This window comes from Plectropomus leopardus, chromosome 17 (genome assembly GCF_026936395.1).
Source record: "Plectropomus leopardus strain MGB_pleo_1.0 chromosome 17, ASM2693639v1, whole genome shotgun sequence".
Lineage (NCBI taxonomy): Eukaryota > Metazoa > Chordata > Actinopteri > Perciformes > Serranidae > Plectropomus > Plectropomus leopardus.
The window spans coordinates 4,554,466-4,582,410 of record NC_142192.1 but is presented as its reverse complement, the minus strand read 5'-3'; the positions used below and the strand labels follow the sequence as shown (position 1 = coordinate 4,582,410).

Sequence of the window (27,945 nt, the reverse complement as noted above, 5' to 3'; positions counted from 1 at the left end):
ATAAACTGGAGAGAGAGAGAGAGAGAGAGAGAGAGAGAAGGCAGAATTTGCATCGAGGTTAGATACAGCAGCGTTACCATGGAGATATGTGTCACTGTGCTGTCTAGATATTTACTATCCCATATGGATGGATGGATATATAAAAACAGCAGTCACCTGTCTCACCTGAAGCTGACAGCCAGAGGGAGACAGACGCATCACAGTGACAGAGAGACATAGAGGAGAGAGAGAGAGAGAGAGAGAGAGAGAAAGGGAGAGGGGGAGAGAGGGAGGGCGTGAAAACCACATCACATTTATGGCATGTCTTGCTCCAGGCACTGAACCCCTAAAAAAAACTGCCTGACTGCTCAGCTGCAACTTGGCTGACTCGGTGCTCCAGCGCTCTGCGGAGACGCATATATGAGTGTGTTTGTATAATAGGGAAGATGAAGGGGCACGCAAACACTGTCATTTCAGTCGCCTGTGTGTCGTTATAGGCTATAGGTTGTCTGTCTTTATACTCAACATACAGGTATTTCATTTGAAATCTCACTTTTTGTACGTATGTTCTTTTTATTCCTTTACACCATTTCAGTGGGTTTAAAAATTCAGAGTGACAGACTAATTGGTGTCTCATGCAGCCATGAAATTGGTATGCAGGAAAAATGAAGCCACATTAAAGGGAGTTAAATTCTTTCACGAGTAACTAGAGAGTAGAGACAAACTCCAAAATAAAAAAAAAATATCTTAGTGCTGGAGCCATAATTAATCATGTGGGGACAAATTATGCCATCAAAGTATTTATATATTAAAAGAACATGCAAAAACTGAGACAAGCAATATATCTTTAACCATACAATAAAATGTAGCACTTCTAGAGTTAGATTGATGATAGATGACATATCCCTGTTCTTTTGATTCTGGTGTGATTGTAGCACATGGAATGTGGCACTTCGAAACTGGCAACTCCCACCTTGATCCATTTTTCAATAGACATGAAGTCCCATCTAGCAAAATATGTAGTGACAATTGTTCACCTGACCAGGGGCATAATTTAATGGAGGAGATTGCAATAATGGGCCCCTCCACCTTTTTACATTCTGCAAACTAACCTTCATTGGGGATACATCATCGGTATCGTCAGATAACAACTTTCAAATCAAATATCGATGTCGGTCTCAAAAAATTTCAGTCAATATGACAGGCCGATATGATGACTGTTTAATTTTTTTGACTTTGATCGGTTGAAAAAGAAAAAAATCTGCCCTGGTTTTGGCTGTTATCAGGATTGTCTCAGGAAGAGCCTGTTAAAATGGGATGATTTTTGCAGTTTTCTTTAAAATTTGTCATATAAACATAAATATGGCATGTTTTACATGCAAGCTTAGTTAAAGTAGCTTTCTTTTTTTGGCCTGTAAGTGTGTACATGTTGTATTTTAACTCTGTGTCTGCCACCACTTGGCCATAACAACAGGGGTAGGTGTGATATGTCCATGTCCAGGTTTTTTACCATATTTAGCATATGGAGAAAATACTATCTATGTATATATGTGTATACATATGTGTGTGTGTGTGTGTGTGTGTGTGTGTGTGTGTGTATACAGAGGGAGAGAGAGAGAGAGAGAGAGAGAGGAAATCAATTTTTTTGTGTTGTTTTTTTCATCTAAAAACAATTGTGGCATCATGACAAAAACCTGGCATTTAAAGGGTTAAAATTCTGAAAGTAATGAAAAATTGTTGTTTATGATAAGGATTGATGTCGGTCAAATAAATAAACTCAATGAAAGTAGAAAATCATGTAATAATGTCTTTTTTAGCTTGAAAAGCCCATTTTGCAATATGAGAGTGTGTAATTATGAAGCCCAAAGGGGTGAGGAAAAACACAAGACCATACTTTGCCTTTAGCTGATTATACAGCTCTGCAGCACTACAACTGTTAGTGATGACGCAAAATGATGACAGTTCATTGGCTTAGCACTCATACAGAGTACTCAGTGTTTATTATGTGGGGTATAGTGGATGATGGAGTGACACATTTTGTTTTTTTTAAATCCATTAGAAGTCATATTTCTTACATTTCCACTATGTTTGGAAAAAAGAACTGGAAAGGGGATTGCACCACATGATGATGCAACTGGAAACAATTTTGTTAGGTCAAGTACAGTCTTCAGCTTCATTCAGATAAATGGCACTTGATGCTGAACCTGCTCAAAATACAGAATAAAATTGTGCTTGTCATGGACATAGCCTTCACTGGCTGGTGTTTTAAGTTAACCAAACAGACGTGGTTTGACAAGCTTGACTACTTTAATCTCTGTTGTTGATTTAGTGCACACTTTATCAGGTAAAGATTACAAAATGGGACTCCAGTAACGAAGCAGGAGCCTCGCTTCTACCTGAAACACCAACTAAAACCTGAACCAAAAGAAATGTACAGAGAAAGACAAGATGAACACGGTAAAGAACAGTTTTTGAAAGGTGATATTCTTAAAGCACTGACGGCACTGTCAAATCATTTCATCACCATTGAAAAAAAGACAAAGTGCCATAGCGGGTCTGTCAGCAGCAGGAGGAAAGTGACAATACAGAGCAGGAGATGGAATCTGCGTGGTCTGCCAGAGGCCCACGCTGAAGACATAAAAAGTGAGGTTTGTGGAGCTCTCGGCGAGGATTGCTGCACACGACAAAGAGAAACAGAATCACCAGGTCATATGACAAGTACTCCTGTCACCGTGTACTTCACAACACACGGGAAGATCCTGAATTATCCAGAGAGACAGCAGAGGAAAGCTTTAGCCCCTGGTGAAAGCAGCAAGGTATAATGATAAAACAACAAGGAAGAGGCTCCTAGGGAATTCCCAAGGTTTCTGAGCCTCCGAGGGCTCCCAACAGAGATTGGTTGATTGATTTTTTTTTTTTTTTTACAGTAGGAAGAGCAATGGGGTAAATAACAAAATGAAAGATGGCTGAAGTCCATTTTGTCTTTTTAAGAGTATCTGCACTGTAAACTTTTTTTTTTAAATATGTTGTGTGAGGCCGATCACACCGAGACGCATCGCTAGAGAAGCTTCACCAGCAAAACCATTGTTTCCCTATTGTACAGTACCCCTGTCTGCACTCCTCTATTGCTGCTACATGTTTTTTGGTGGGTTTTGGTGCATAAAAGCTAAAATATTTTCAACTTTTCCACTCAAGGCACGGAGTCGCACCACTCATCAGTGTCACTTTTGGCCATGCGCACGCAGCCCCGCTCCACAGGCTCTCCCAGCAGTTTTTCTAGATGTGCTTCAAAGGCGTTTGCAGGGCGGTTGGACCTGGTGCAATGGGTCTTGGTGTGATCAGCCCTATGACCTGTCATTTACCAATAGCTCCGGGCTGTCGCTATGGATTCAGTTCTGATTAGACCTCGTCATATCATGAGCTATAAATCATTCTTACATAGATGTGGAACCCTGCGGTTATGCAGGACCTCTTCACGAATCATCCTCTTGGAGTAAGTTTGGCAATACATTATCCCGTGGTTATTGTGCTGTTAGCTTTGAGTGTTTCTGTGCTGTAAATCCTGTTCAGATGCAGGTGAATATCTGTGCTGTGTTGGTGGTAATTTAGTATACCTGTGTCCTGTGTTGATTTGATACAGCTGAGACAGAGGTAATTTTGTCTGCCTGTTTTGCTGTTGGCCGGACTGTGTTCCCAGTCTCACCCTGCTTGTGTTACCGTGATGTCAACAACTGCATGTGGTGGGATGATGCAGCCTGTTCCTTATGTTTATACAACCGCACAAGGAAACCAACGTGGAATATCAATGGTTAGAATTAGGCAAAAAAGTCACGGATGGTTCGGTTTTGGCAAAAAATGGGCACATGGTAAGGTTTAGACAAAAAAAAAAACTCTCATCCCCATGGGAAGCAAACTGTGTACTCCTGTACTCATGCTCCCTGTATTATGTGGTTATCGGCAGCATGATTACCTGACGTTGGCCTTTAGCATCTTATGTACACACAAGTGGTTCATCCGGCTGCATTTTTAAGTGACAGAGTGTGTGCAGTTCCATGTGCAGAACCTCTCCAGCGTACAATGAGAATATCATTGGCATCACGCTAATACACCGAAAGCACTGACAGAGCGGCGCTATTTGACGTGTTCGGAGTGAGAACAGGCTGATTGACAAGTCACTACCATGGTGACCTGTCAGTCAGGACATAGAGGCATATAAATGCGTCTCCATTAGATCCGCCTTCACTGCTCTACAGTTCCAACCTCACACCCAAATAAGGTCACTACTGTCTCCAAAAAAAAAAGAAAAAAGATAGCAACAACCAGAACACTAAACTCTTTAAATGATAGTCCACGACATGCGGTGACATCACTGTGGCTACATCTATTATTTAATATTGCTGGTGGCTTAAAGAAGCAATCATAGAAAGTGAGTAACAATGTGAAATGCAATATTTGATAAGTAGCCAGGTATTGAAAAACCAAAGATAATTCACAGAAAATACAAGATAATTAACTGCTGAGCACTTGGTGATTGACGGTCTGTGAGAAAGTAGAGTTGAGACACTATCCCTATGGCTGTAAAGAATCTTTAAATAATAAAAAACTTATAAAAATAAATTCAAGGATCACCACTTAATTGGATCCTAGTCATTTTCTCCTTTTTTTAACTGAATAATGTTATTGAAACATTGCTATATTGCAAATCTGACAATTGTACATAAGAACATTCAATTTTTATTAATATTTTCTTGTGTTAAATATATACAATACACTTACAGAGTATTTTAATAGCTTAATACTGATGTGACATTAAATTGGACTTAGTGTGAGCGTAACAATATGCCATTAACACCAGTCAAATGCAACCACGGCCCCCTTGAGAGTTTGCCAGTGATGTCCATGTCTGTGCTGCACATCTGGCCGCATTTCCTCGGGCGAAAGAACAACATCACAATCGGCAATCACCACAAAAAGAACCGACATTAGCATTCTGCTGCTGTAGTCCACACATCCAACTCGGGAGACCACACACGCGTGCAGAGCCTCATACATGAGACTAATACATAATTCATTGTAATATACCAAATGATGTATGGTTCCGTGGGTGCGTCTGACAATGTGTAATAATGGAGCTACAGTCACTGACAAATCTGCACATAAACAAATGATCAGGATTGTCATGAATAGAATGTACGATGCTGCAGGCGCCCTGACATCTGTAGGATGGCAGATGTAAGAGATGATTTGGTTCGGGGGTAATTGCATTGATGTCATAAGAGAGAGATTGCTTTGTACGTCTGTGTCTTTGGCTGGTGATGGGGTTGCAAATTTGAACCGAATTACACCACATTTCATTCATGCTGATAGAGTAACATAATCGTCGCTTCAGGATTTTTATTAACCCTTACGGTGTTGCGTAAGGTTTTTTCTCAGTCAGTTCTAGCCTTGTATTGTTAGGGCGCATTGACAAAACACTCCTTGTTTATTTACCCGCTGAGGTTTTAAATTTACAAGAAGATGATTAACAATAAACCATATTTAGACACTAATCAGTGAGATGCCCCATTATAATTCAGCAGTTCAAGGTACTAAGGAAAATAACAGGAACTTTACTCCCTTTTGTGAATTCCTGTTTGCATTTACAACTCATCTAAAATATTGTGAAGATTTGGAAATTAGTGCAATACTGGTAAAGATGCAGTCGTTTGAAAAGCAATTTTCAACCAAGGGAAGATAACCTATGTCAGGAGTGATATGTATCTTATGTCATGTAAATAGTGTTTGAATGGGTCTTTTGAATGATAAAGGAAACAGAAGTTGAAAGGGAAATGTAAAACACCAGAGCAATATGGCTTCATCGTTCTGTGAATTCAATTGTAATAATAGTAATAATATTGATAATAGATAGGACTTATATAGCGCTTTTCTAGGTGCTCAAAGATGCTTTACATGAAATGCAAAAAAGAAAAACGAATACAGATGCAAAATAGAGAATACAAAATAATGAAAATGCTTACATGAACAGAACAGATAAAGATACAAGAACACAAGTTGTAGCAGCTTCAAGGTTTGACTCTCTGAAACATTGGATAGGTTTTAAAGTTTCTAAAGTGGTTTCTGAGCCCCTCAAAAAGTTCCTGTTGTATAACAGGCTAAAAGTAACACATACATCCAACTTTGCCATCCTCCTGAGGTGACTCAAGGTGTTCTCAAACGATGCAGAATTTGCGATCCATTTAGCATGTTCAGCACTAAGAGGTTTCCAGTATAGATTTGCACAAAACTTGATCTTTGATGTTTTCGAAATGTCAATAAGACACAAGATGACTGCCTTTCCATTGAGTAATGTTATGTGACTTCTCCTCTTGTGATAACATTCTAAGAAGCATGGCGATGGATGTTCAAAACCTTATCGGGGTTCATTTCTATTGCAGACACCGCACCAGCCGTCATTATTTACAATTGAAGGCTGCGTAGGTATGTTATAGAGCGATAATGGAAAGGCAAGCCCCTTATATGTGGGAGCGGCCACGTATGAAGGATTTCTGGGAGTCAGTGTAAGTGTATCTTGCAGTCATCTCTGAAAAAAAAATAACAGAAAGGCACACTTGTCTAGCTATGGTCTACTGGCAATGGGAAAGTAGTATATGGCTCATTTTAAGTGTTTTTTCTTGAATTGCAACCACACAAATATACAAGTATAATACAAATATATAAGTACATTTTGGTGAGAAAAGGCTGTGTGATTTCAAATCTGAGCTTGGTTAATTTACCCAAACTGAACACAAATAACATTGTTTAATTCATCAATTCAGAATGGAGAACCTTCAATATGTGCATCGTCCTTATTACCACAGACTGCCCTTTAAGATTTGTGAGCTGTGATCACAGTAATAGACCCTGCTGGCTGCGATCCCAGCCTAAGTTGTAATGTACTGTGCATTTCCACCCCCCGAGATAATCCCAACATTTGGTGACACACTGCGGTAGTTACGAGAGATTTGTCCTCTGAGTTAGATCCCTTCCTGCACCAACGTCCTTCTCTTTGAATCCGGATTACTCCCAATTGTGATGTCCTAATGATGACTTGTGTCCTCAAGTCCTCACATTTTAGGCTAATACCCGCAGAGAGAATCTCCCCTCAACTGATAGTGTGAGGGAGAGGATAACAAATGAATGTTATTAGAGGAGGGAGAGAGCAGGAGAGCTGTGGCTTTGGAGGACAGATTAGCAGTAATGCCAGGTCATTTCAGCATGTGGCTATACGGCTCTTGCAAGACCTCAGTGGGAAAATGAAAGCGCAGCATAATTACCTGAGTCAGATCACTAAGAACTTCCAGCCTCGCAGACCACAATTAGTTTGAGCACAGAAGAGAGCTCAGTGTTCTATCCCACTAATGACCATAATCAATCATTTATCATACACAGAATCAAAGTGTGGGGATGGTTTGATTCTGTAGTAATTTACTTTAAGACGCTTTAGCCACCAGAAACAATGGGCAGGGAGCTGATGCAAGGAAAACAGCGAGTCAAAAAGCGCTCACATTTCCTTTTCAGCAAAGAAATTATTCTCATTTCCAAAAACTTTCCGCTGCCATACAGTTCAAATGAATATGCTCTATATGTAAAGCATGCTGGCTGCACTCTGGCCCTGCCTGAGCATCATTTTGGGGATCGATTCTTTTTATTCTTTTCTTACTCATGCATATCTTACCAAGGACAAGTAGGAATCCAATTTCCTTGTAATTCTGTGCAGGACTTGCATATACAACACAGCTTCCTACACAAATGCATTAACACTTGGTTATAAATGCAGACAAACAAACATGTTGAAAAGTCAGTACTGTTAAGTTTTACAGTACAGTGTGGATTTGTGTAGTGTAAAATGATTAGATGCTCATGGATGAGTCAATTTGTCCATAACATAGAAGGTATGAGAATTCTTTAAAATCTTCGGAAGACTACATTGTGACAGGGAGGTAATTTTGTGTCACATTGAGGAAATTTTGTGTCTCTTTAAGGTGATTTTGCGTTATTTTTGGTCACTTTGTGTCACTTTTTAGTCACTTTTTGTCTCCTTGTGGTTGTTTTGTATCCTTTTGTATTGGTTTGTGTCTTTGATTTTGTGCGTTTCTCAGTCGTTTGTGTCACTTTGTGTCTCCTTGTGATTATTTTGTCTCCTTATAGTCATGTTGTGTGTCTTTGTGGTTGTTTATGTCTCCTTTGCATCGGTTTGTGGTTGTTTATGTCTCCTTTGCATCTGTTTGTGGTCATTTTGAGTCTCTTTCTAGTTAGTATCTGTTAACTTGAGTGACATTTTGCAAGTGAAGGGGCCACCTTACATTTTGGGCCCCTGGGCCTGTGGCCTATAAGCCTATTTAGTAATCCAACCATTTATAGAAACTATACAGCACTTTCATCACTCAAAAGAACATTGCCAGTCAAGGTCATATGGTGTTTGAAACAGGAAAATGGTCAGTAATCATTTGCAAGTTTCAAGTTAATTTCATGAACATCTTAGTATCTTTGTATATGTAAAGTGCCATTTTAAAATGCCGATAATCAGATTCACGCTGACCTAAAGACATGACATGATAAAAGACGCACGAGATCAGACTGAATTCATGTGATGGAACATCATCAACCAATCACATTTTCTATTAAGTCAAATAATAAAAGCAGTGTTATTATTTTCTGAAAAGGGCAATATAACACTGCACATCCACACTGCAAGATTGAAAAATAAGCCCCCTACCTGGAAAATAATTAGGCTTTTTACCGTCTGCATCTGTATGCGTGTATCTATGAGTTTGTTGAAAAAGATTGTATGTACTTAAATAAAGATAAATGGATCGAAAGTACATACTGCCAAGAGCAGTAAACTTTGTTTACACTACAAATATAGGCAAATACAAATACAAATGGCGCATTAAGTACATACATCTGTAAAGGAAATCACACCAGTGCATCCCATGCACCAGCCCTTCAAAACCACCCAAACAACACATTGAAACAACTGCAAGAATTGTGTGTCCTTGCAGTAATTACCTCAGGTCAGCACTATGAAGATGATTATATGTTTCTGTATAAATGATCACATGTAGAACATTATGTCTGTTGTGTATGGTTGGCATTTATTTTCCACCTCTGCTAATCATTTTAAAATCGCTAGAAAACAATGATGTGCATCTCCTGTGAACAGCTGTCAGTAGGCTTCTGTGTTCTTCCTGTTGTCTTTATATTTGCTTAATGTAGTACTGATATGAAAACACAATGTCTCTCCTGTCACATGATGCTTTGCACACGTTTGCATATTGTCTCTAAGATGAAGGGATCACAAGCCTCACCTTCAGCGTAAACACAACAACAATGAAAACACAACGGTAAGAACTGACCAGACAAAACTTGACTGATACTTGGATACTGACTGAATATTGTATTTTTTATATATATGTTGTTATATATTGTACTATATTTCTTATTTGCTATACACTTACTACATTTTATTCGATATTCTACGCCTCTGTTCTATTTCTGTACCATGATATATCATGTTGTATTGTATGACTGGATTTCACATTTTATATATCTTATGTTGAATGCTATTATACTATGCTATCTTAATACATTTACGGTTTTATTAAGTAATACACATATTATATTTCAATTAAATTTGTATATTGACACAGTCAAAGACAAAGTATCATTACCCAGTGGCATTATAAAGTAACTGCATTAATTGTTCCTTGATAGTTTGTTACTTAAATTCCTATTCTAGTTGTATATTAAACCTCTTATTATTCATATTTGAGTTTTTCTGTTAATCTGTACTGTCGCTGTCCTTTTGTAGCTGCTACAACTGAATTTCCCCTATCAAGCTTAAAAATCTTATCTTCTTCATAATTTTTCCAGTTATTAATATTACAGACTTGTACAGTATGATATTAAAACAGTGATGGAGAAGAAAGGATCTGGGATCTTGCTGCTTCTAGGTTAGTACATATTCATGGATTTGCTTTCACTCACTATATCAACGTGTGAATATGTTTTACAAGCTTTTGCAAACAGTCACTGAACTTGTTTCTTTCAGTACTTTCAGTACTTCCGACATTCTCACTGGGTTTCTCCAGAGAGTATTACTTCATACCACTGCATAAATGCTGGACTGAGGCTCAGAGTTACTGTAGAGAGAATTTTGCCGACCTGGCGACCATAGAGACTGCGGAGGACTGGGCAAAAGTAAGACAAATAATGCAACGCTATGGCACAAATGCATGGATAGGACTTTATGATGAACTTAAAGGCTGGAGATGGTCCATGGACAACACATATCTCTACGGTGATGATCGCAACACTGAACTGGGAGAATGGTTGGTTTTTGCAGTGGACAACTTCCAAGGAAAAGAACACTGTGTGGAAATATATATGGGCACACTAAATGACCAATCATGCAGCTTTTTACGAAAGTCAGTGTGCTATGATGGTGAGTTTGAACCCCTCCACACACACACACACACACACACACACACACACACACACACACACACACACACATTTTCATAGCTTTTAAGGTAATAATGCATGTCAATAAATTATGTTCTACCACTGTCACCAAACTGATATCAAACTTTAAAAAGATTCTGTTACTGCTTTGCCTATTTTTTTCCTAAAAAAATATTCAAAAACATATTTTAGTGCACTGTTTGGCTGCCATAAGAGACTTTGTGAACAGGAAGTGGGTGCCAGACTGCCCCCTGAAGTAGTAAAACAAAGGTTGACAAAAATGCAAACAAACTATAAAAATTTATGAACCAAGATTCCCTCAGTGCAATATTTCTCACCTCAGATGTTTTCAGAAACATGTTTTAACTTACTGTTAACTTGTAATTCGAGATAATTTGTTAGCAGCCGGACAACATATTGTTTCATGTGTCAAAACAACTAAGCTTGCATTATGTCACCTACCAGCAAGAGTGTTATTGGTCCAGTGCTATGCGGTGCATTCTGGTAGTTTTAGGTTTTCTGCTCCTTGAGCAACTGCAAACCTGTTTTCTCTGGTCATGTGTTACCAATTCCAAAACTATGCACATCTGTGTGCTTTATAGACAGCACAGTTTAACTTAAACAGCAGTGAAATACTTCTTTCAAAGTTAAGTTGGTAACATTTGTGAAAACTGCTGACGGTTAGAAATGAGAGATAATATGTGAATTGAATTGAATTGAATTGTTTTTTTCTGGCTCCTCCCAGTGCTTCTAATGGCATTCACAAGAATCCTCTGCACCAAGAGGAGTCTCTAACATACTCAGTATTTTTACATGATGTTGGAAAAAGTCAATTTTTTTTGTAGTCCATCTAAAGATACATGTAAACATGTTGGTCTGGCTGAAATAATACTAAGTCAAATTTCTTTGAACACACCCAGATAATGTGGTTCAGGATTGATTTACTCTTTTATGTGTATCCCTCAAAAGGACTTGATCCGGTCTAGGCATTCTGTGCATGCTCCATAGTCTTTGCGCAGGGCTTGGACCTGAAAGTTAAACACCATAAACTCATAGAAGAATGCCGAAAAAAAAACAAAAAAAGGAAGAAGGGAGGAAAACAAAACAAGACAGCGGTTAAACATAAAGGGTATAGTATGTACAAAATGTACAAGGCCGAAAAGTTATCCATGATTTCACTATCTGACATGCAATCTGATCGCCGCTTGCTAACTTGCTTGGTATGCGATGTATAGGTCATCCAGAAGAAGGCCTGATAGCAGCAAGCTGAAAGGAGCATATTGGCACCTACTTCCATCAAAAAATAGATTCTCTCCTGGTGCTTGTATACTGGGACAAGGACAGTTTTCCAATTAAATAACTTAACTGAGCAATAACTGTAGCTCGACATAACTGTGCATGTAAGCGTACTGAGTGTCAATTATTGCTCCTGCACACACTACAGGGTACACAGCAAAGACAAGCACAACAGAGGAAAGCTACAACGTAAAACTTGCTCCCACATTCACTGTCACAGTGGTCTTCTTTTTACTTGTCTTTACCATCTATGCTGTTGTTGGTAGAGTTGGGATGAGCAGTATCTTCATTGCTGGTGGGTGTTACCTGTGTGTATGCAAAGCATCCCCTTAAGCCGTGCGCTGAAGATATTGAGCCTGATTGCGAGTGCGCAGGAGAGGAGGGCTGTGCAGCTTGTTCATGAACAGTGATTGACACTGCATTTAAGACTCTGTGGCTCTGATTTATTGGTGACATTCAGGTTTGGTGGATCCTTGAAAGTCCCATTAGGTGCATTAAGAGGAGCCAGATTTTTTGCATCTTATCTGTTTCATGTACTACTGTTAAGAAATGGTGACAGTTTCAACTAATATGACTAACAATTATATTTGTAGCTTGACCTTGTTACACTCAGTGTATGTTTCGATGCTAAGGGTTCTCCTTCCACTGGATGTGCTGTATAATTTCAGAGTCCACCCAGAAGTACATTCCAGTTATGGCTCCTATGACCTGGTTATCAGCTCAGAGTAACTGCAGGGAGAAATACACGGACTTGACCAGCATAAGAAACCAGCAAGAGAAGGAGAAGATCATGAGCGTCATTGATCAGTCACATTGGTGGATTGGTTTGTCCAGAGATGTCTGGACATGGTCAGACCAGAGTAACTCTTCCTTTAGAGTATGGAGATATCGCGAGCCCAATGGCCGTGGAAGCGAACGTTGTGTATGTAGTCTGGAGACAGGGTGGTATGATCTTTATTGTGACAGGAAAACACCATTCATCTGTTCAGGTAAGTATTCAAATTCCATGCCAATTAGTTTAGCACTATTTGTTTTATCTGTAGATATTGATACATGTACAAGTAGTTGTAAAAGTGTTGTTGTAAAAGAGGCCATGACTTATTCTCATTTTGCAGTTCCCATTATAAGGCTGTTGCGGATTGTGCTAAAGTCTAACGGATCTGTGGACCTGAATGATCCCTCAGCGCAAGAAGCTGTTTTGAACCATGTCAGTCTCATTCTTCCTATGAGTGTTAACAGGAGTCTGCAGATATACTAACAGCTCTATGAGACACAGCAATGCTTTAAGCTAAACACTAATGTCAGCATGCTAACAAACTCAAAATGACAATGCTGCATGTTGATGCTCAGCAAGTATATTTTACATGTTCACCACCTTTATTTAATGTATTAGCATGCTGACTAGGCTATCAGCTAATGTTGACTAATGGCAAAATGGGTCTTATGATATCATAGAAAAATAAAAGCACAACAGTTACTCATTGGAACTGCAGTGACATGTTAAAAATGCTACCTGAACTGATCTGAGGACTGCATTCAGATAATAAACTTCTCTCCAAGTTATGATCAGTCATTTCCAAATCTGAGGTTAAAAGTATCCATTGGAGGTGTAATAAATCCAAAGGAAGTAATCATGGTTTGTCATATTTGTAGCTCATTGAATTTAATATTTTTTGAGGTTCAAATATTTGATCTTAATCTATTCATTAATTGTGTGAATTGTTAAAACGGCAGCACTGTCTTATATTGCAACAGAATCAATATACAGGAAATTGGTGCCAACAGTAAGTTTTATTCTGTCTTGTAGATGGAGAGACGTATGAGGGACCATGGGATTGGTCAGAAGTTCAGACTGAAATGGAAGAAGCAACCAAATGGAAAGGTCTTCCATTAGAGAGAAGCTATGAGTCAATACTGTAAATGCTGTCTGTTTTCTTTCTCCTACAAACAACACATTCCTGCTTAAACCATGGTGACTGTTTATTTTAGTTCTAGATACATATTTAGAGAATTTAAATCTATGCCAATTATGTACTTTCAGTGTGGAGCTTTAATTACTGTTTGTCCTGCTGTTTTTCCTTTGGTATTTCTTACTAAACAGTTCTGTTGTGCCAACATTATTAACTCTGTTTTACAACATGAATTGTCAAAATGTATTTTATCACTCTGGATAACACTGTTTAATCCGCATATGATTTAGTAGTAAAGAATAATGAGAAGTGTGTTTTTGCTTAGTCTTAATGAATGCATGGGAAAGGTGATGGTCCATTTTTTAAAAAGGGATGGTAGATGATGGTAGATTACTGTGACACCATTTAGGCTGTGGCTCGGGGCCAGGATTAAACTCTGCTTATGTACACAGAGATGGTTACTCATTATAATTGGCCTTTAAAAGCAAAATATTTTTTCTTTATTTGTCTTTAGTTGTTAAGCTTCATGTGGCATATACACACAAACAGGATTTGTGCACAGCAAACAGAGGAATAGTCAGGGACTAGAATAAGATTTGTGAATGAGTTGCAAGTCAACATTTGGAGAGTTTGCATTTGCTGTACTTGCTCCAGGATAGGCTTATGTGGTAACGTGCATTTTCCTGTTTTGTATTCAAGACATGACTTACATGTAGGGAATATGGAGAGATGGAACTGGAAAAACATCTGGGAATCATTTAAATGCAGAAAGTATGAAGAATTGGCATAGGTGTGGCTGGAAGTTATGGATACATATAGTAAATATACTCTGTGATAATCTTGCGACCTGTCCAAGTTTTGCCCATCCCCTTGCTAAAGTAAATCCCCTATTAAAGATTAGTAATGATGGATGGATGGATGGATGGATGGGTGAATGGGAAAATGGTAATGTTGCAATGCAGGCCAAAAACAAGTCTATATGTAAATAGATTCGGATCAATGCCAGTAAAATATAAACACAGCTGGTACCACTTTGTCATAAAGCATTTTTTCTAAGTTGCAATGAGTTGCTCTACAAATGTTTTTTTTAAAAATCATTTTCTAATGCTTTATAAATCACTTATAAGTCATTAATAGAGCCTTTGGATCATAAAATGTTTATGTTAATTAAGCAAAGTTACACTTGAGGGTGTGCTTTAATATCCTTTTTGCCACCAAAGTGATGTGGTCAAGACCAATGCACATGCACGTGACACAAATGATGTTAAAGCACATCCTTGAGTGTAATATTGCCATTATACAACTATTACCAACAAATTCACAAATGAACAGCATTTTCAGGATTTTTGAAAACCTAAATGCAATCGCCAGAAATAAAAAACTATTGCAAGGCTAAACTGAACCATGTCACGTCTCCACCATTACGAGGCTTACAGGCCTTGTTTTAGGCTCCTAAACAAAAACACATTCAAAAACACTTATTGACTTTGGTATGAGGAAACCAGAGGTGCAGAAATGATAATGAATTTGCGGTTTTAGGACTCATTACTGGGGTTCTCTGTTTGAACGAGAGGTTGAAGCAGTGGAGGAGTAAAGAGTGCATCTGACTCACAGACAATAGTGTTGCCTTGCGAACAGGTTTCACTCAAAGTGGCCCCACCCATAAATATGCGTAACTGTGGGCCTTAATAAAATGTAAACAGGTGAGTTTATAAAAATGAATCTCCCTGTACAGTTGTCATGAATGTTGAAATTAGTTATAAACACCAAAACCATATTTTGTACCAGGCTATTAATGTTTATTTCTGTTGTAAAAGTTGCATTTTGTAATATGGGGGTCTGTGGGGGATTTACATTGTTTTGGAGCCAGCCTCAAGTGGCCATTAGAGGAACTTTGAAACTTTTTGAAACTTTTGTGTGGCTTAATTTTTTAGCCTCAAAGGTTGCCACTTGCAAAATAGACATAGTGTAAGAGCACAAAAGCATGACTGACTTGATTGCTTGACAAAGTCACTTGCATGTCTCCATTCTTACTTACAAGATGTATAGCCAATAACTTGTAAAACATGCATATTTTAAGAGATATTGATACCTCATTCTAGACGAACATATATAATTCATTTACATATTCATATATATAATTCACCACTTCCAAAGACTCCTTGTTCTTATTGACAGAATGGATGTCTTTGACTGGGTTTGACTTTGCGCCTGCTGCTGGAGCTAAATCCCCGAGCTCTCCTTAGTCTCCTCACGAGACAGCATCTAATGAAACATTTAAATATTTATGTGTTGAAAGTTGTTTACCTCCCTCTCTCCTGTGTACTGTAGGGTGGACGAGGGTAGAGCTGACTCTCATTCTGTTCTCTTTGAGCAATGTCCTTTCTCTCTTGTTTCACTCTTTCCTTCACTTATCAGAGTCTGAATTAATGAAGGTGAGTAAGGGGGGGTCCATTGTAATTTTAATTTTTCCTTAGGGGAGGGAGGTCTGACCGTTTTGGGGAGAAAAGGGAAGAAACTTTTTTTTTTTCTCCGTGAGTGTATTTCAGCAGCATTTTTTATATTTAAAAAAAGAGCTCACATAGTTAAACAAAAAAAATGTCGTTCCTGAGGTTCTAGAGGTTGTAAAAGTAAAGGTCATTCGTATTTATTTTGTAATTTGTAATTCCAGATGGGGTGCAAATATCTGCATTTTACATAAAACTGTATTTCTGCCAAGAGATTGAAGAGAGGCCTTGAGGGGTTTGAGGTTTTTCTCATTTCCAACAGTGAATTTTACATTTATGGCAATAGAGTCATGACGATCATTCACATTCGCTTTCCAGTTTTGCACCATGTTACTCTTCAGAGGTGATTTTGTCACATATGAATGACATCACTACTATGCTTTGAATGCAAATGTGGCCCCCTGTGAATAAAACGGCAAACATTAGGGAAATGTGCTCCAAATTTGGAAATACAGCAGTTTCCTCAACAAATATATTTGATAAAGCACCAATATCAACAATCCCCCAAACTATACAAATACTAAACTGTTGTGCACAAGTCAACAGTATGTAAAGCTAGCTAACTAGCTAATCAGCTTCTATTACTGTAGTTTTGTTTGTTAAGCTTGCCATAAAGAAAATGACCATAATGCAGTGAAGTAGCATAAACTAAAAGAATTCAATGATTGTTGTTATTAACTTTATTAACAAACCAAATACATCAGTGTGTTTCTCTTGTTGCTCGTGCAACAATCTTGCAGATGCTTTCTTGTCTTTACAGGTTATCAAAAAGGTTGAATAAAAATATCAACACTTACAATAACATCCATAGACAAATTGCTATATAGACCCTCATATGTGCAAACCCACCTCGATCAAGGTTTTTGCAAAAAAAAAAAAAAAAAAGTCACTGTGCCTCAAACTATAACAAAATTATAGGCTTATACCACAAGTGATCAACTAACTATTAAAACAAAACTATTCACTAAAATGAATATTTTCTTTGGTATGTATTTCAAATACAGATGCAGTGATGAATGATGGGTAAAGGATGTATGTCGTTGTCCAATCTTAAGTCTTTATTTGATCACGTCACCAGATGACAAACGTGCAGCTGGTGAAGCGCAAAATCTGACAGCACTGATGAGGAGCAGAGCGCACCTTGGCAAGCCCAGCCAGCTGTCAGGCCATTACAACACCAACGCGGATCTAAGAAAAGAAAGGAGAAAAAAGAAGAGGAGTAGAAGGCTGCAAAGCTCCTGAAATTGTAATTTATTATTTTTTTTTAACATATAGTCGCCAGCTAAAGGACAAGCCCCTGGCGCTTCCCTTAGTTTGCCAACAAACATGTAGCAGGTAAGCTAACATTAGCAGCAAGCTAGATAACCCTAACTTTTGGCTGTTGTGTCAAAAGTAAATTTTGCAACAAGGCATACATGTATCATGTAGGTTAAGTTATGGGCTGCTAATAAATTTAAGTCTCTACCAGATGGCTAGCCAATTAATGGTTTATTATGCTTAGCCTACTAATAGCCTGGCAGATGCTAGCTGCTCCTAGCATGAGATAACTGTTATATTTACATATTTTCGGTTGCAGGTCTTAACCAGTCAGAGACAGAAGCATTCATATAGGTGAGTACAAGTGTCTTTTCAGGGGGATTTGGGGTATCTGTTGGGCTGCCGTGCCCCTTTTTGTTCAAAGCTTTTCATTATTTTGGAGTCAGGTCGCTGCTGAGAACCTGCTTCATTGTGTGTGTGGACTTAAGTGGTTAAACTGCGCGCGTGCTGCTGTAGCTGGCCCGCTTTCAGGACATGATGTTGTTTATTGACACCTATTGCCTATCTCCCTTCTTATTAACTATCATCTCTTGTCTTTGTGTGGAGGACTGTGGCCGTGGTGAAGTTGTTGTTCTAAAAATGCCTGAAAAGTCCGCGTCATTTCAGCAGACAGTGAAATAGACAGCTGCTCTGCTCTTAGCTGCTCCTTGTCACATTTGTAAACCTTGACTATCACCTCAGCTAGCAATTTTTGGATGTGAAAACGTTCTGAGACTGGTACAATGCAACCTGAATGTTTTAGTAATATTTTCAATGGCAAGTTTTCTTTTAGTTCCCAGAATGTTCTTCTTAAAGTTAGAGTAACATTCTCTAAAAACATTAAAAATGTTAAAAAATATTGCTATTTTTGTATGTTTGTTTTTAACATATCACATTACATTATTTTTTCATTAAAAATGTTCTGTAATCTCAGGCCTCAATAACTCCCTTATCCCTTATAACATTGTGGGAACATTTTCTAAAAGATCATTCTATTATCTGTCAACATCACCAGAACATCCTCAGTGTCACAGTCATAGTGTCACGTCTTAATCAGTATTTAACCTTATAAGGACATTTTTTTAATTATAATTTCTTGAAAACATTCCTTGACCGTTAGATTATGTTTTTTTTTTAAAAAAAAACATTATTGCAACTTGTAAGGTTAGCCAATGTTGTGAGATTGTTCCCTGCTAGCTGGGATGGCACTATCCATGCTTCTGATCACTTTCTCTTTGACCTCTGCACTCTCCAGATACAATAGCTGAGGAGACACTTTGCCACTGTAAAAATCCAACACATTGTTGGCACTGTATATATATACGCCTGATTATTTTTGCATATCTAAGTGTGTGCATGTGTGCTTGGTAACTGAGGAACCCAAGGCCCCGTCATCATAACCTGCACTGGGGCCCGTTGTTACTACCTGTCACTACTTCCTGTGGGTGATCATTCAGCCCAACCTGCAAGAAGTTACCGATCATTTTCTGTGGTCCTTTCAGCATCTACCCACATTTCTGTTTCTTCATGGCTACCCATGGTGGATTTCATTTCCTGCTCTCGCTTTCTCTAATTCAGTTTTCCCTTTGCACAGCATGATAGGAAACAGACTCCTGATATCAAAATAAACCTAGAAAAGTTCCTTCCTGTATATGTCCCTGTTTTGTTAAGGCTAGGTATATGAGTTGCAAAGAAAATAAAAATGTCAATCAAGGCAAAAATGAATGAAACCACACACTGGCCTTTATTAACCCTATGGAATTTCAGCAAATTGTCTTGATTTCTTTCAAATACATGGGAAAAAAAGGCAATTAGCAACAAAAAAAGAAATGACCCAAAAAATAAAAATTAGTAAAAAGTACAAAAAATTAACAGAAAACAAAAGAATAAATTAATAAATTAAAAAATAAAAACAGAAAAGAAACTTGTAGAAAAGTGCTTTAAAAAATAGAATTCTATGACATAATTTTAAATATATAAAATTATATTTTCTCTAGATTTTTTTCTTTTCTTTTTTCCCCTTGACATTTTCACCTTGCTTAAAAAAAATCTAAATCTACTAATTTCTTGCAATTTGTGGAACATTTCTTCCCTAGTAGCTTTGTGCTTTTTTCCCCATGTTTTTGAAAGAAATCACACCATTTTTGCTCAGGGTTTAAAGTTTCAAGTACTGAAAGCCTGAAAGTCTGAAAGCAGCACAGGAAAAGTGATGTTGCTCCAGGTTTCAAAGATTTAATGATATATTTGTCAAACACCACCAGTTTAAGCGTATAAGCCAAGACAACAGGGTACAGTCCAAAATGAGCAGCTGATTGGATATCTGCAAGCAATGAGAGCAACTTTTAAGGCAAGGAATGTGAAAATCAGAGATTCCTGTAAATCCCCCAAAACTAATAGAAGGACTAGAACCAATGAAAAAATGAAAAAGGCAACTACTCTTCTCTTTAATGTCAGGCAGACATAGATGAGGCAACAGAGAAACAGACTCTCATTACTGTAACAAAGTAGGTTTTTGTGTACTAACGTTTTTGTGTAAACTGTACTGTGTACTTACTTTTTGAGTATTTTTTTTTGAATCAGCTATTTTAATTTGACTTAATTTCTTTCTTTATCACAAATTGCACAGCAATGCAATACAATTTAGGACCACTTTTTTAAGGGTTATGGTTAAGCATTGCTGTGCCCTGGTATTTTTTTTAAAGGTGCATCATAATGACTCACTGATTTAATGCACCACCCAGTGAGCATGCTTAACCCTTTGAAACCTGGATTGGCATCACTTTTCTTGTGCTGCCATCAGACGCCTTTCACATATATTTAAACCTTTGAACTGTCAGCAAAAGAGTTTGATTTCTGTTGGAAACATGGGGAAATGAGCAACTTTGCAAGAAATTTGTAGGTTTAGAAATTTGTTTTTTTTTTAAGCTAGGTAAAAATACTATTCACATATAGTTAAATTATTTCAATAAAATAATTCCAATTTTAAGCACTTTTCCAGGTCATTTCCTAATACTTTTAATCTATTTTTTACTTTACTGTTTTTTTGTTTGTTTGGTTTTGTGGTTTATTTATTTACTTTTTTCAAGCTAATTTTCAGGTAATTTTCTTTTAAGTTTAACAAATTTCTTGCTAATTTCTAGATCAATAATTCTTAAGGCGGTCATTGCCTTCCCCGTGATTTTGATTGAAATCAAGTCAATTTGCCCAGGTTTCAAAGGATCAAAAGCTCATGGTGGATCTGCCAGTGGTGACTTCTGCATTCACTGAAAAACCTTTACCTCAGTGAGGTGTGTGAGGACTTTCTACTAAGTGGACTGGTTATAGTGGGACAGAATGACTGACTGGATAGGTTATTCTGTATTAATGTTAGCATATTTGTGAATAAACAGGCAGAATGAGGAGGACTTTGTGTTGCAAAAGACATTCTGGGACTAAGAGTGAAAGCAAGTTTCATTTTAAGTCCTGTTCAGAGATGGCATAAGGCAAGGCAATGCAACGTGTTTTTGACGTACAGAGTGCACAACTGGATAAATACAACTGGACTGTAGTCGTACTGGAGATTGCAAACAGATGTCTTGATAGTAGATTTTTTATCATTTTGCTGTTTGTAAACCTGGTACCCGTTTACTTCAATTAATCAGCAATGTTTGCCATTTTGGGGCGGCACGGTGGTGTCGTGGTTAGCACTCTTGCCTCACAGCAAGACGGGTCCCTGGTTTGAAACCTCTCGTGGGTGGGGGCCCTTCTGTGTGGAGTTTGCATGTTCTCCCCATGTCTGCGTGGGTTCTCTCTGGGGTCTCCGGCTTCCTCCCACAGTCCAAAGACATGCAGCTCAGGTTGATTGGTGACTCTAAATCGCCCTTAGGTGTGACTGTGAGCGTGTGTGGTTGTCTGTCTATATGTGTCGGCCCTGCGATAGTCTGGCGACCTGTCCAGGGTGTACCCCGCCTTCTGCCCGATGACAGCCGGGATAGACTCCAGACCCCCCGCAACCCTTACAAGGACATGCGGTTACAGAAAGTGAATCAATGAATGTTTGCCATTTTTGGAATCAGTGGTCACTATGGAGGTATGCAGGCAAAACTTCACATAAAAAGAAGAACGTTTTCTTCACATATTCATTCATTATTGATTTTTTAGTAAATTTTTAATTGGACTTTATAAAATAAGCTGGTGTAAACTTGCTGTTTTTGATCAAACTTTTGCTAAAGGCAGTTTTGTGGTGTAGTTTGTTATATCCCAAATATTGACAGAAAGATTTGAATATTTATTGTTAATGAATATCAGTTCCAAATATTGGTTTCCTGTCTCATCAACTACTAATAATCAGTATCAGCCCTGAAAAAACAATATTGGTTGACCCCTTGTCATTCTGGGGGTGAAGTATTCCTTAAATAATCCATAGATAATTGCTGCACTTGCCAATTTTTGCTCAAAACTTTCTGCACATTCAGAACATATCCCACATATCTGTGTTCTTTGAGGATCTGACAGTAAAGTAGCAGTTTAATTGAAAACAAAATTGTAAGTACTTTTGTCAATCAGTTAATCAGTAAAATGAACAATCAGTTAATCAATTAATCATTGTTTGAAAAAAGACATAAAAAAACAGATGTGTTTTTTTTCCACAATCAAAGCTCACAGCAACATATCACTATCCATTAATTGATTAAATTCCGCATGTTTAATTAAATTCGTAATGACCGATTAATTGATCATCCATTAATTGTTATCATCTCTGCTTTGGATGAGACTAAATTAAGCGGCTGTGTGCTGGTCTTCATTGAATGCAAAACACCGAAATTACCTAAACACACTTTTGATCAGGCATAAATCCCTTCTTTGTGTTGCTTATTGTACACATAAATGTCAACCTCAACACAGTTTCTAAAATGTGGCCCAAATACACTGTCGTATTTAACAGACTAGATATCTTGGTTTTAGTCACTGCCGTGTTTCTCCAGTCCTCCTGCAGAAGCAGCCAACTCTCCCTACACTATCGTCTCTCTATTTTTTGGCAGATAGCAACCATAGCTTTTGAGGTTTCATACTGTAACTTACTTCACGGGATGCATTGTTAACATCTGAGTCATGTTTTAGCTGATCTTCAAAATAAAAGTCTTTTTGTATGGTGGGTGGGGTGAGAATAATTGATAACCAAGAGAGAATTTTTAAAGTGTTGTATTGCAGTTTCATTTCAGATAGTACAGGGAAATGGCACACAAATTAAAGCAGATGTAGACAGAACAGGGAGAACAACACAATCTCACGTTCTCACATGCTCATATAAAACCTGGAACACAGTGGGAAAGAATATATGTAACACATAATGATGATATATGACTGTGTAAGAGGATCTGACGATGAATTTTCTTTGAAGAAGCACGGTGAGCCCAGGGTGTGTGTGTGTGCGTGCGTGCGTGCGTGCGTGCGTGCGTGTGTGCGTGCTCACATATGGTGAGACTAATGTGTCCAGACACCTTGTGGGTCCCAAAGTGACTCTTGCAGTAACAGATCAATCAGGGCTGGCTGAGCAGACAAGCTCCCCACGCCTCCATTGTGATACCATTATCTTCCATTTAGGAAGGAAAAGTCATATTGATTCATGCCATTGTGTCACTGCAAATTTGGTTCTATTTTGCTCTTTCCAACTTCTCTGTTTAGCTGGGAGCTAAAAGCTGAAAGCGGTGGAGCTACAGAGGGAGGTTGTACACAAATAAAAAGCTACGTGCATGGCTTGAGTGGCCTGAGCAAATGTGTTTAAATTCTTTTAGGAGAAAGGCAATGAGTAAAGAAATGACCCAAAAATTAGTAAGAACATTTGTAAAAAGTTACATGAAAATTGGCACAAAAAAAAAACAAAGTTACAAAAAGTCAAACAAACAAAACAAAAACAGACAGGTAAATAACCTGAGAAATCTGCTTAAAAATATAATGGTTCTATAATATAATTTTGAATATGTAACTATAATAATTATAAATATAGGTTTTCCCTAGTTATTTTTCTTTTCTTCCCTTTTCTTATTTTAACCTACTTATTTCTTGCTATTTGTAGGACATTTCTCACCGAGTTGCTCATTGCATTTCCCCCCCATGTTAATGAAATAAAATCAAACCAATATGTTTTGGGTTGGGTTGGGTGCTTTAGTTTGAAATACTGAAATACTGAACCAGATCTTAAAGGCTTAATATCAACACACACACACACACACACACACACACACATACACACATATGTATATATATAAGCTGTTGTTTGGTGTAATTATTAAGGAGATAGTTCACCCCAAATAAAAAAAAACAAACATCTTTTCCTCTTACTTGTATTGCTAACTATTTTAACGTATCCTCATAGAACAGTTTGTTTAATATCCTACAAATTAGCGCCCCACGGATGGCGTTACATCCTTACATGATGTTGGTATGGATGTAAAGTTACAGAGGTTAGAATTAGGCCACATCAGTTTTCTTGTGCTGTGTTCAGATGCCCTTCACAAGCTGTTTAACCCCTTGAATCCTTTCTTTCAAATCATGCCTTGTTTTAAGTGATTTCTTTCAAAATCATGGGGGAAGAGGCACAAAACAATTTGGCAAGAAATCTCTGACAACATGCAAGAAAATAATAAAAGGTGACAAGAAAAAGACCTGAAAATTAGAGGGGGAACTAAAAAAAAAAGGAAAACTAACAAACTATACCATCCATCTATCCATCCATTTTCTGCAGCTTAACTGGGGCTGGGTTGCTGAACAGAGTATTGTTATATCAGTGTTTCCTCTACACTCATTTAGGAGTGGCGGCCCGCCACTCCTAAATCCTACCCGCCGCTCCTTCAAATGTCGTTATTTATTTATTTTTTTCTTTTTTTAAATTGCAAATACACCACCGCCGCATCACAGCACAGTCCTGCACTGCGTTGGGTGTCGCGAGTGCTGAGGCAGATAACTATCTTGCTCCGTATCTACTCTTTGGGGTAGATACCACCGCCCCCTCCCACCCCCCAACAGAACTAACTGGTGCCGACATTAATTAGCTACTCGCATCCAGGCATCAGGTCGGAGAGTCAGAGGAGTGTCGGCTTGAAAATAGCGTGCAACTTACCGGAGAAAAGGTAGACTTATTAGCTTAAGAAAACTTATAATAGATTTTATTAGTTAAATAAACATTCGCAAAATATTGATGGCCAGCTAAGGTTACGTAGCTTAAGTTAATTGGGCCCGGTGCCAACTCAACTCAGTGTGGCTAACGTGAGTAAACTAATTGATAGCATTAAGCGATATACACGCCATGATGTAACTGCTGACTGCATTTTCAGATGAGCTTGTTCAAATATTTTTCAAAGAAGAGAAAGACACCTGATGAGGATGGCGCTAGTCAGGTATCATTAGCCTTTTTACTGACTCAAATTATGATGGTTAGGTAAAAAATTATGTTCACACTTGTAATCAAATGTGACGTGAGTGTAAATTATCTAACGTTAATGTTTTATGTAATTGTATAAGACAAGTAACAGACAGGGAGGAGCAGTGGAAAAAAGTGAAGGAGAGCAGAGTACAGGAGGGGGAGTGCGGAGTGAAGGAGCAGGAGAGCAAAGTGATGGTGCAGGAGAGAGAGATGAGAGTAGAGGAGAAAAACATAAAGGGAAACACAGGCTATCAGGCTGGGACCCTAAATGCGTTAAAAAAAATATATATATATATATTGTTTCTATTTGTAGGTAAAGACTGACTTGAGAAACAGGCTGCAGGGGGATCACCTTGCAGCATGTATGCTGCTGAGCATCAACGGCCACCTCTTGGGGAATTTCCGTACAACAGAGCCTTAGAGCTGTTCTACAAAAAACCAAGAAAAATCCATTGTTCTGAGCCTGGGTGCAAACTTTGCCACTGATTACAGCCCCATCAAGAAATTATTGTTTATTGTTTTTATTATTTTATTGTTGAATTTTTGTTATTATTTTTTATTTTTACATTCAGCCTTTAAAAAGCGTCATTTCTTTACGCCGCCACGGCTCCCCGGAGAGCCTGCCCCCGCTGCTGAAAAAAATCCTAGAGGAAACACTGCATATAGTATATAATACATATATAATCCCTCCAAAAAAATCAACAACAAAAAATACAAGAAAAGAGAAATGACCCAAAAAAGTGCTAAAAATTTGGAGAAAGATTTTTATCACTTTTTGGGCTCTTTTCTTTTCCTGTCTTTCCTTTTAAGCTTATTTTAAGGTAGTGTCTTGTAACTTTTGTACTTATTTCTTGCTAATTTTCTGGGCTTTTCTTATTGAGTTGCTGATTCCCCACTCCTTATGGTTTGACAAGAATCCATTTTCCTCAGGGTTCAATGGATTAAGCGTGGATGTGCATGCACTGTATGGGCCAAAAGAGAGACAGTCAAAACTAGTGAGATGAATCCTTACACTGAGGACCTTTTGACAGAATGTTTCTATTGATTAGCCATTTGTTAACAGCCCGGGTGCTTTTATCAAAAAGCCCAGTGTCCTCTGCACAGCGGAGTTTTGCTTTGAGAAGAATAGAGAGAATAGGACACTGCCTGCAGTTGGCCTGGAAAAGTGATGGAGGGCGGCTCTGTTGCCTCAGAGTGGGGGTGGAAGAGGAGGATAAAGAAAGCTGGAGAGGCAAGGGGGGGTGGAGGTTACTCTGTACTTGCAGCACCAGTAGGGACAGAGAAAGCCTTTCATGAACTGAAGAATATTGAACCCTCCCACTGAGATACAAGAATTAGTCATTGATTATTAGACAGCTATTGCCTGTGGATGAACTACAGCTGGCTGTTTATTGTTTTTCACTGTGCAGCCAGCACAAAGAGATGCCACAGGGACACGACCCGCATGCTGCTATCTTAAATATGTAATTAATGGCCGTGAAATGCAAGTGGTTATAGCTTGAATGATGTCCATAAAAAAATTCCATCATAGGTAGATGTAAACACAGGAATATAATAATGCATTGCAGTTAAATGCAATAAAGCTATAAACATTTTTCTGCATGAGTACAGTCCTCCTACTCATAATATTTTTTTCATAGAAAATCAGATGAGTTGCTTTGCATACCACAGAGAATTTGTTTTACAGCACAAAAGAGGACAAGACCTCTGAAGCATACTAATGGTTATGAAGTAAGGCCTATTGCGCAAAGTACGAGGGGTTCTTGGACCAACTAATTAACCTCTAGGGCGCTCCAAATACATTAAAAATAAATATTAAAAATGTGACCGACAGTGAGCGAGCAGCTAATGCAATCTCTATTGGTGTTACTGATCAGATGGCATGTTGGTTATAATTTACAAATTATGCAGTTAAAGCTCAGTCAAGAGCAAATCTGAATTTTTAGTTAACTGTAAAATACAGCACAACACAAAAACATGGGAAAAAATTGTTTGAGTAGAGTGGGACTATATAGAACTATAATTACGCTCAACATGTCATATATATTTGAGTTTATTTTTCTTTCAAATGCACCAGAACTGTTAACTTAGTTATTAGAGTTACTGAAGAAATCTATTAATCTATTATTTTTTATTTGTCCTTTTGATTTATTTTGTTGTTAATTGCAGAAATTTTCAAAGTGAAGTTCTTTCCTATTCTTGCTTGATACATAACTATGCCTTACAGTCAGGGTTCTCTGTTGTGGTATTTTGTGCTGCATGTTGTGCCACACATTTTCAGCAGGAGACAGGTCTGGACTGCAGGCCGGTCAGTCTCGTACCTGCACACTTTTATTAGGAAGCCACGTTGTTGGAAAACATGCAGAATGTGGCTCATTGTCTTGCTGCAAGCAGGGATGTCCCTAAAAAAAGATGTTATCTGGATGGCAGCATATATTACTCCAAAACCTGTATGTACCTTTCAGTATTCATGGTGCCTTTACAGATGTGAATCTACCCAGTATGCCATGGGCACAAACACACTCCTTTACCATCACAGTTGCTGGCTTTTTAACTTTACTGGACAGACTGAAATGTGGACTCATCAGACCACAGCACACTGTTCCACTTTGTGTTAGTTCATCTCAGATGAGCTCAGGTCCAGAGAAGTTCTCCTTTTACAGATTCTGGCTGTAATAAAGTGTCTCACCAACAATTCTTAAAGAAAAAGAAAAAAAAAAAAAACAACCAAAATGTTTCCATGAAAAATTGCCTTTTTTGAAGAAGAAGAAGAAGGAAACAAAAATACCCACAAATTTGGGAAAAAAATCACCAAAAATGTAGAAAAAATTAATAGCAGAAAAGTTTAAAGAGGAAAAAAATCACAAAAAGCCAAAACGTGTGCCTTAAAATTGCCGAAAATATTTAAAGATTAAAAAAAAATCGCCTTTAAATTTTTTTGTTTTCTAGAAAACATGCCTTTCAAACCTAAGATGTGTTTTCTTTAAATACCACCTCAATAATATTGATAAGAAGAAAAATAATAAATTTTATAAATACAAAAAAATTATAA

At 37.9% G+C, this 27,945-nt stretch overlaps 1 protein-coding gene across 4 annotated transcripts in view; it reads left to right on the top strand.

Moving 5' to 3' along the window:
* LOC121958195 (putative C-type lectin domain family 20 member A) overlaps positions 1-27,945 on the top strand; it is a 155,395-nt gene that overhangs the window by 110,438 nt on the left and 17,012 nt on the right. The window contains exons 11-16 of one of the 4 annotated variants that reach the window (XM_088090349.1): positions 9,305-9,362; positions 9,892-9,971; positions 10,070-10,462; positions 12,447-12,767; positions 12,894-12,985; positions 13,586-13,997. In XM_088090349.1, coding sequence (XP_087946475.1) covers positions 9,935-9,971; positions 10,070-10,462; positions 12,447-12,767; positions 12,894-12,985; positions 13,586-13,672 — 930 coding nt within the window. In that variant the 5' untranslated portion in view covers positions 9,305-9,362; positions 9,892-9,934 and the 3' untranslated portion in view covers positions 13,673-13,997. Of the gene's footprint in view, positions 1-373; positions 9,972-10,069; positions 10,463-12,446; positions 12,768-12,893; positions 12,986-13,585; positions 17,531-17,771; positions 17,807-27,945 lie in introns of those variants that run through there. The other 3 variants (XM_088090350.1, XM_088090348.1, XR_006106785.2) reach the window with 3 other exon arrangements.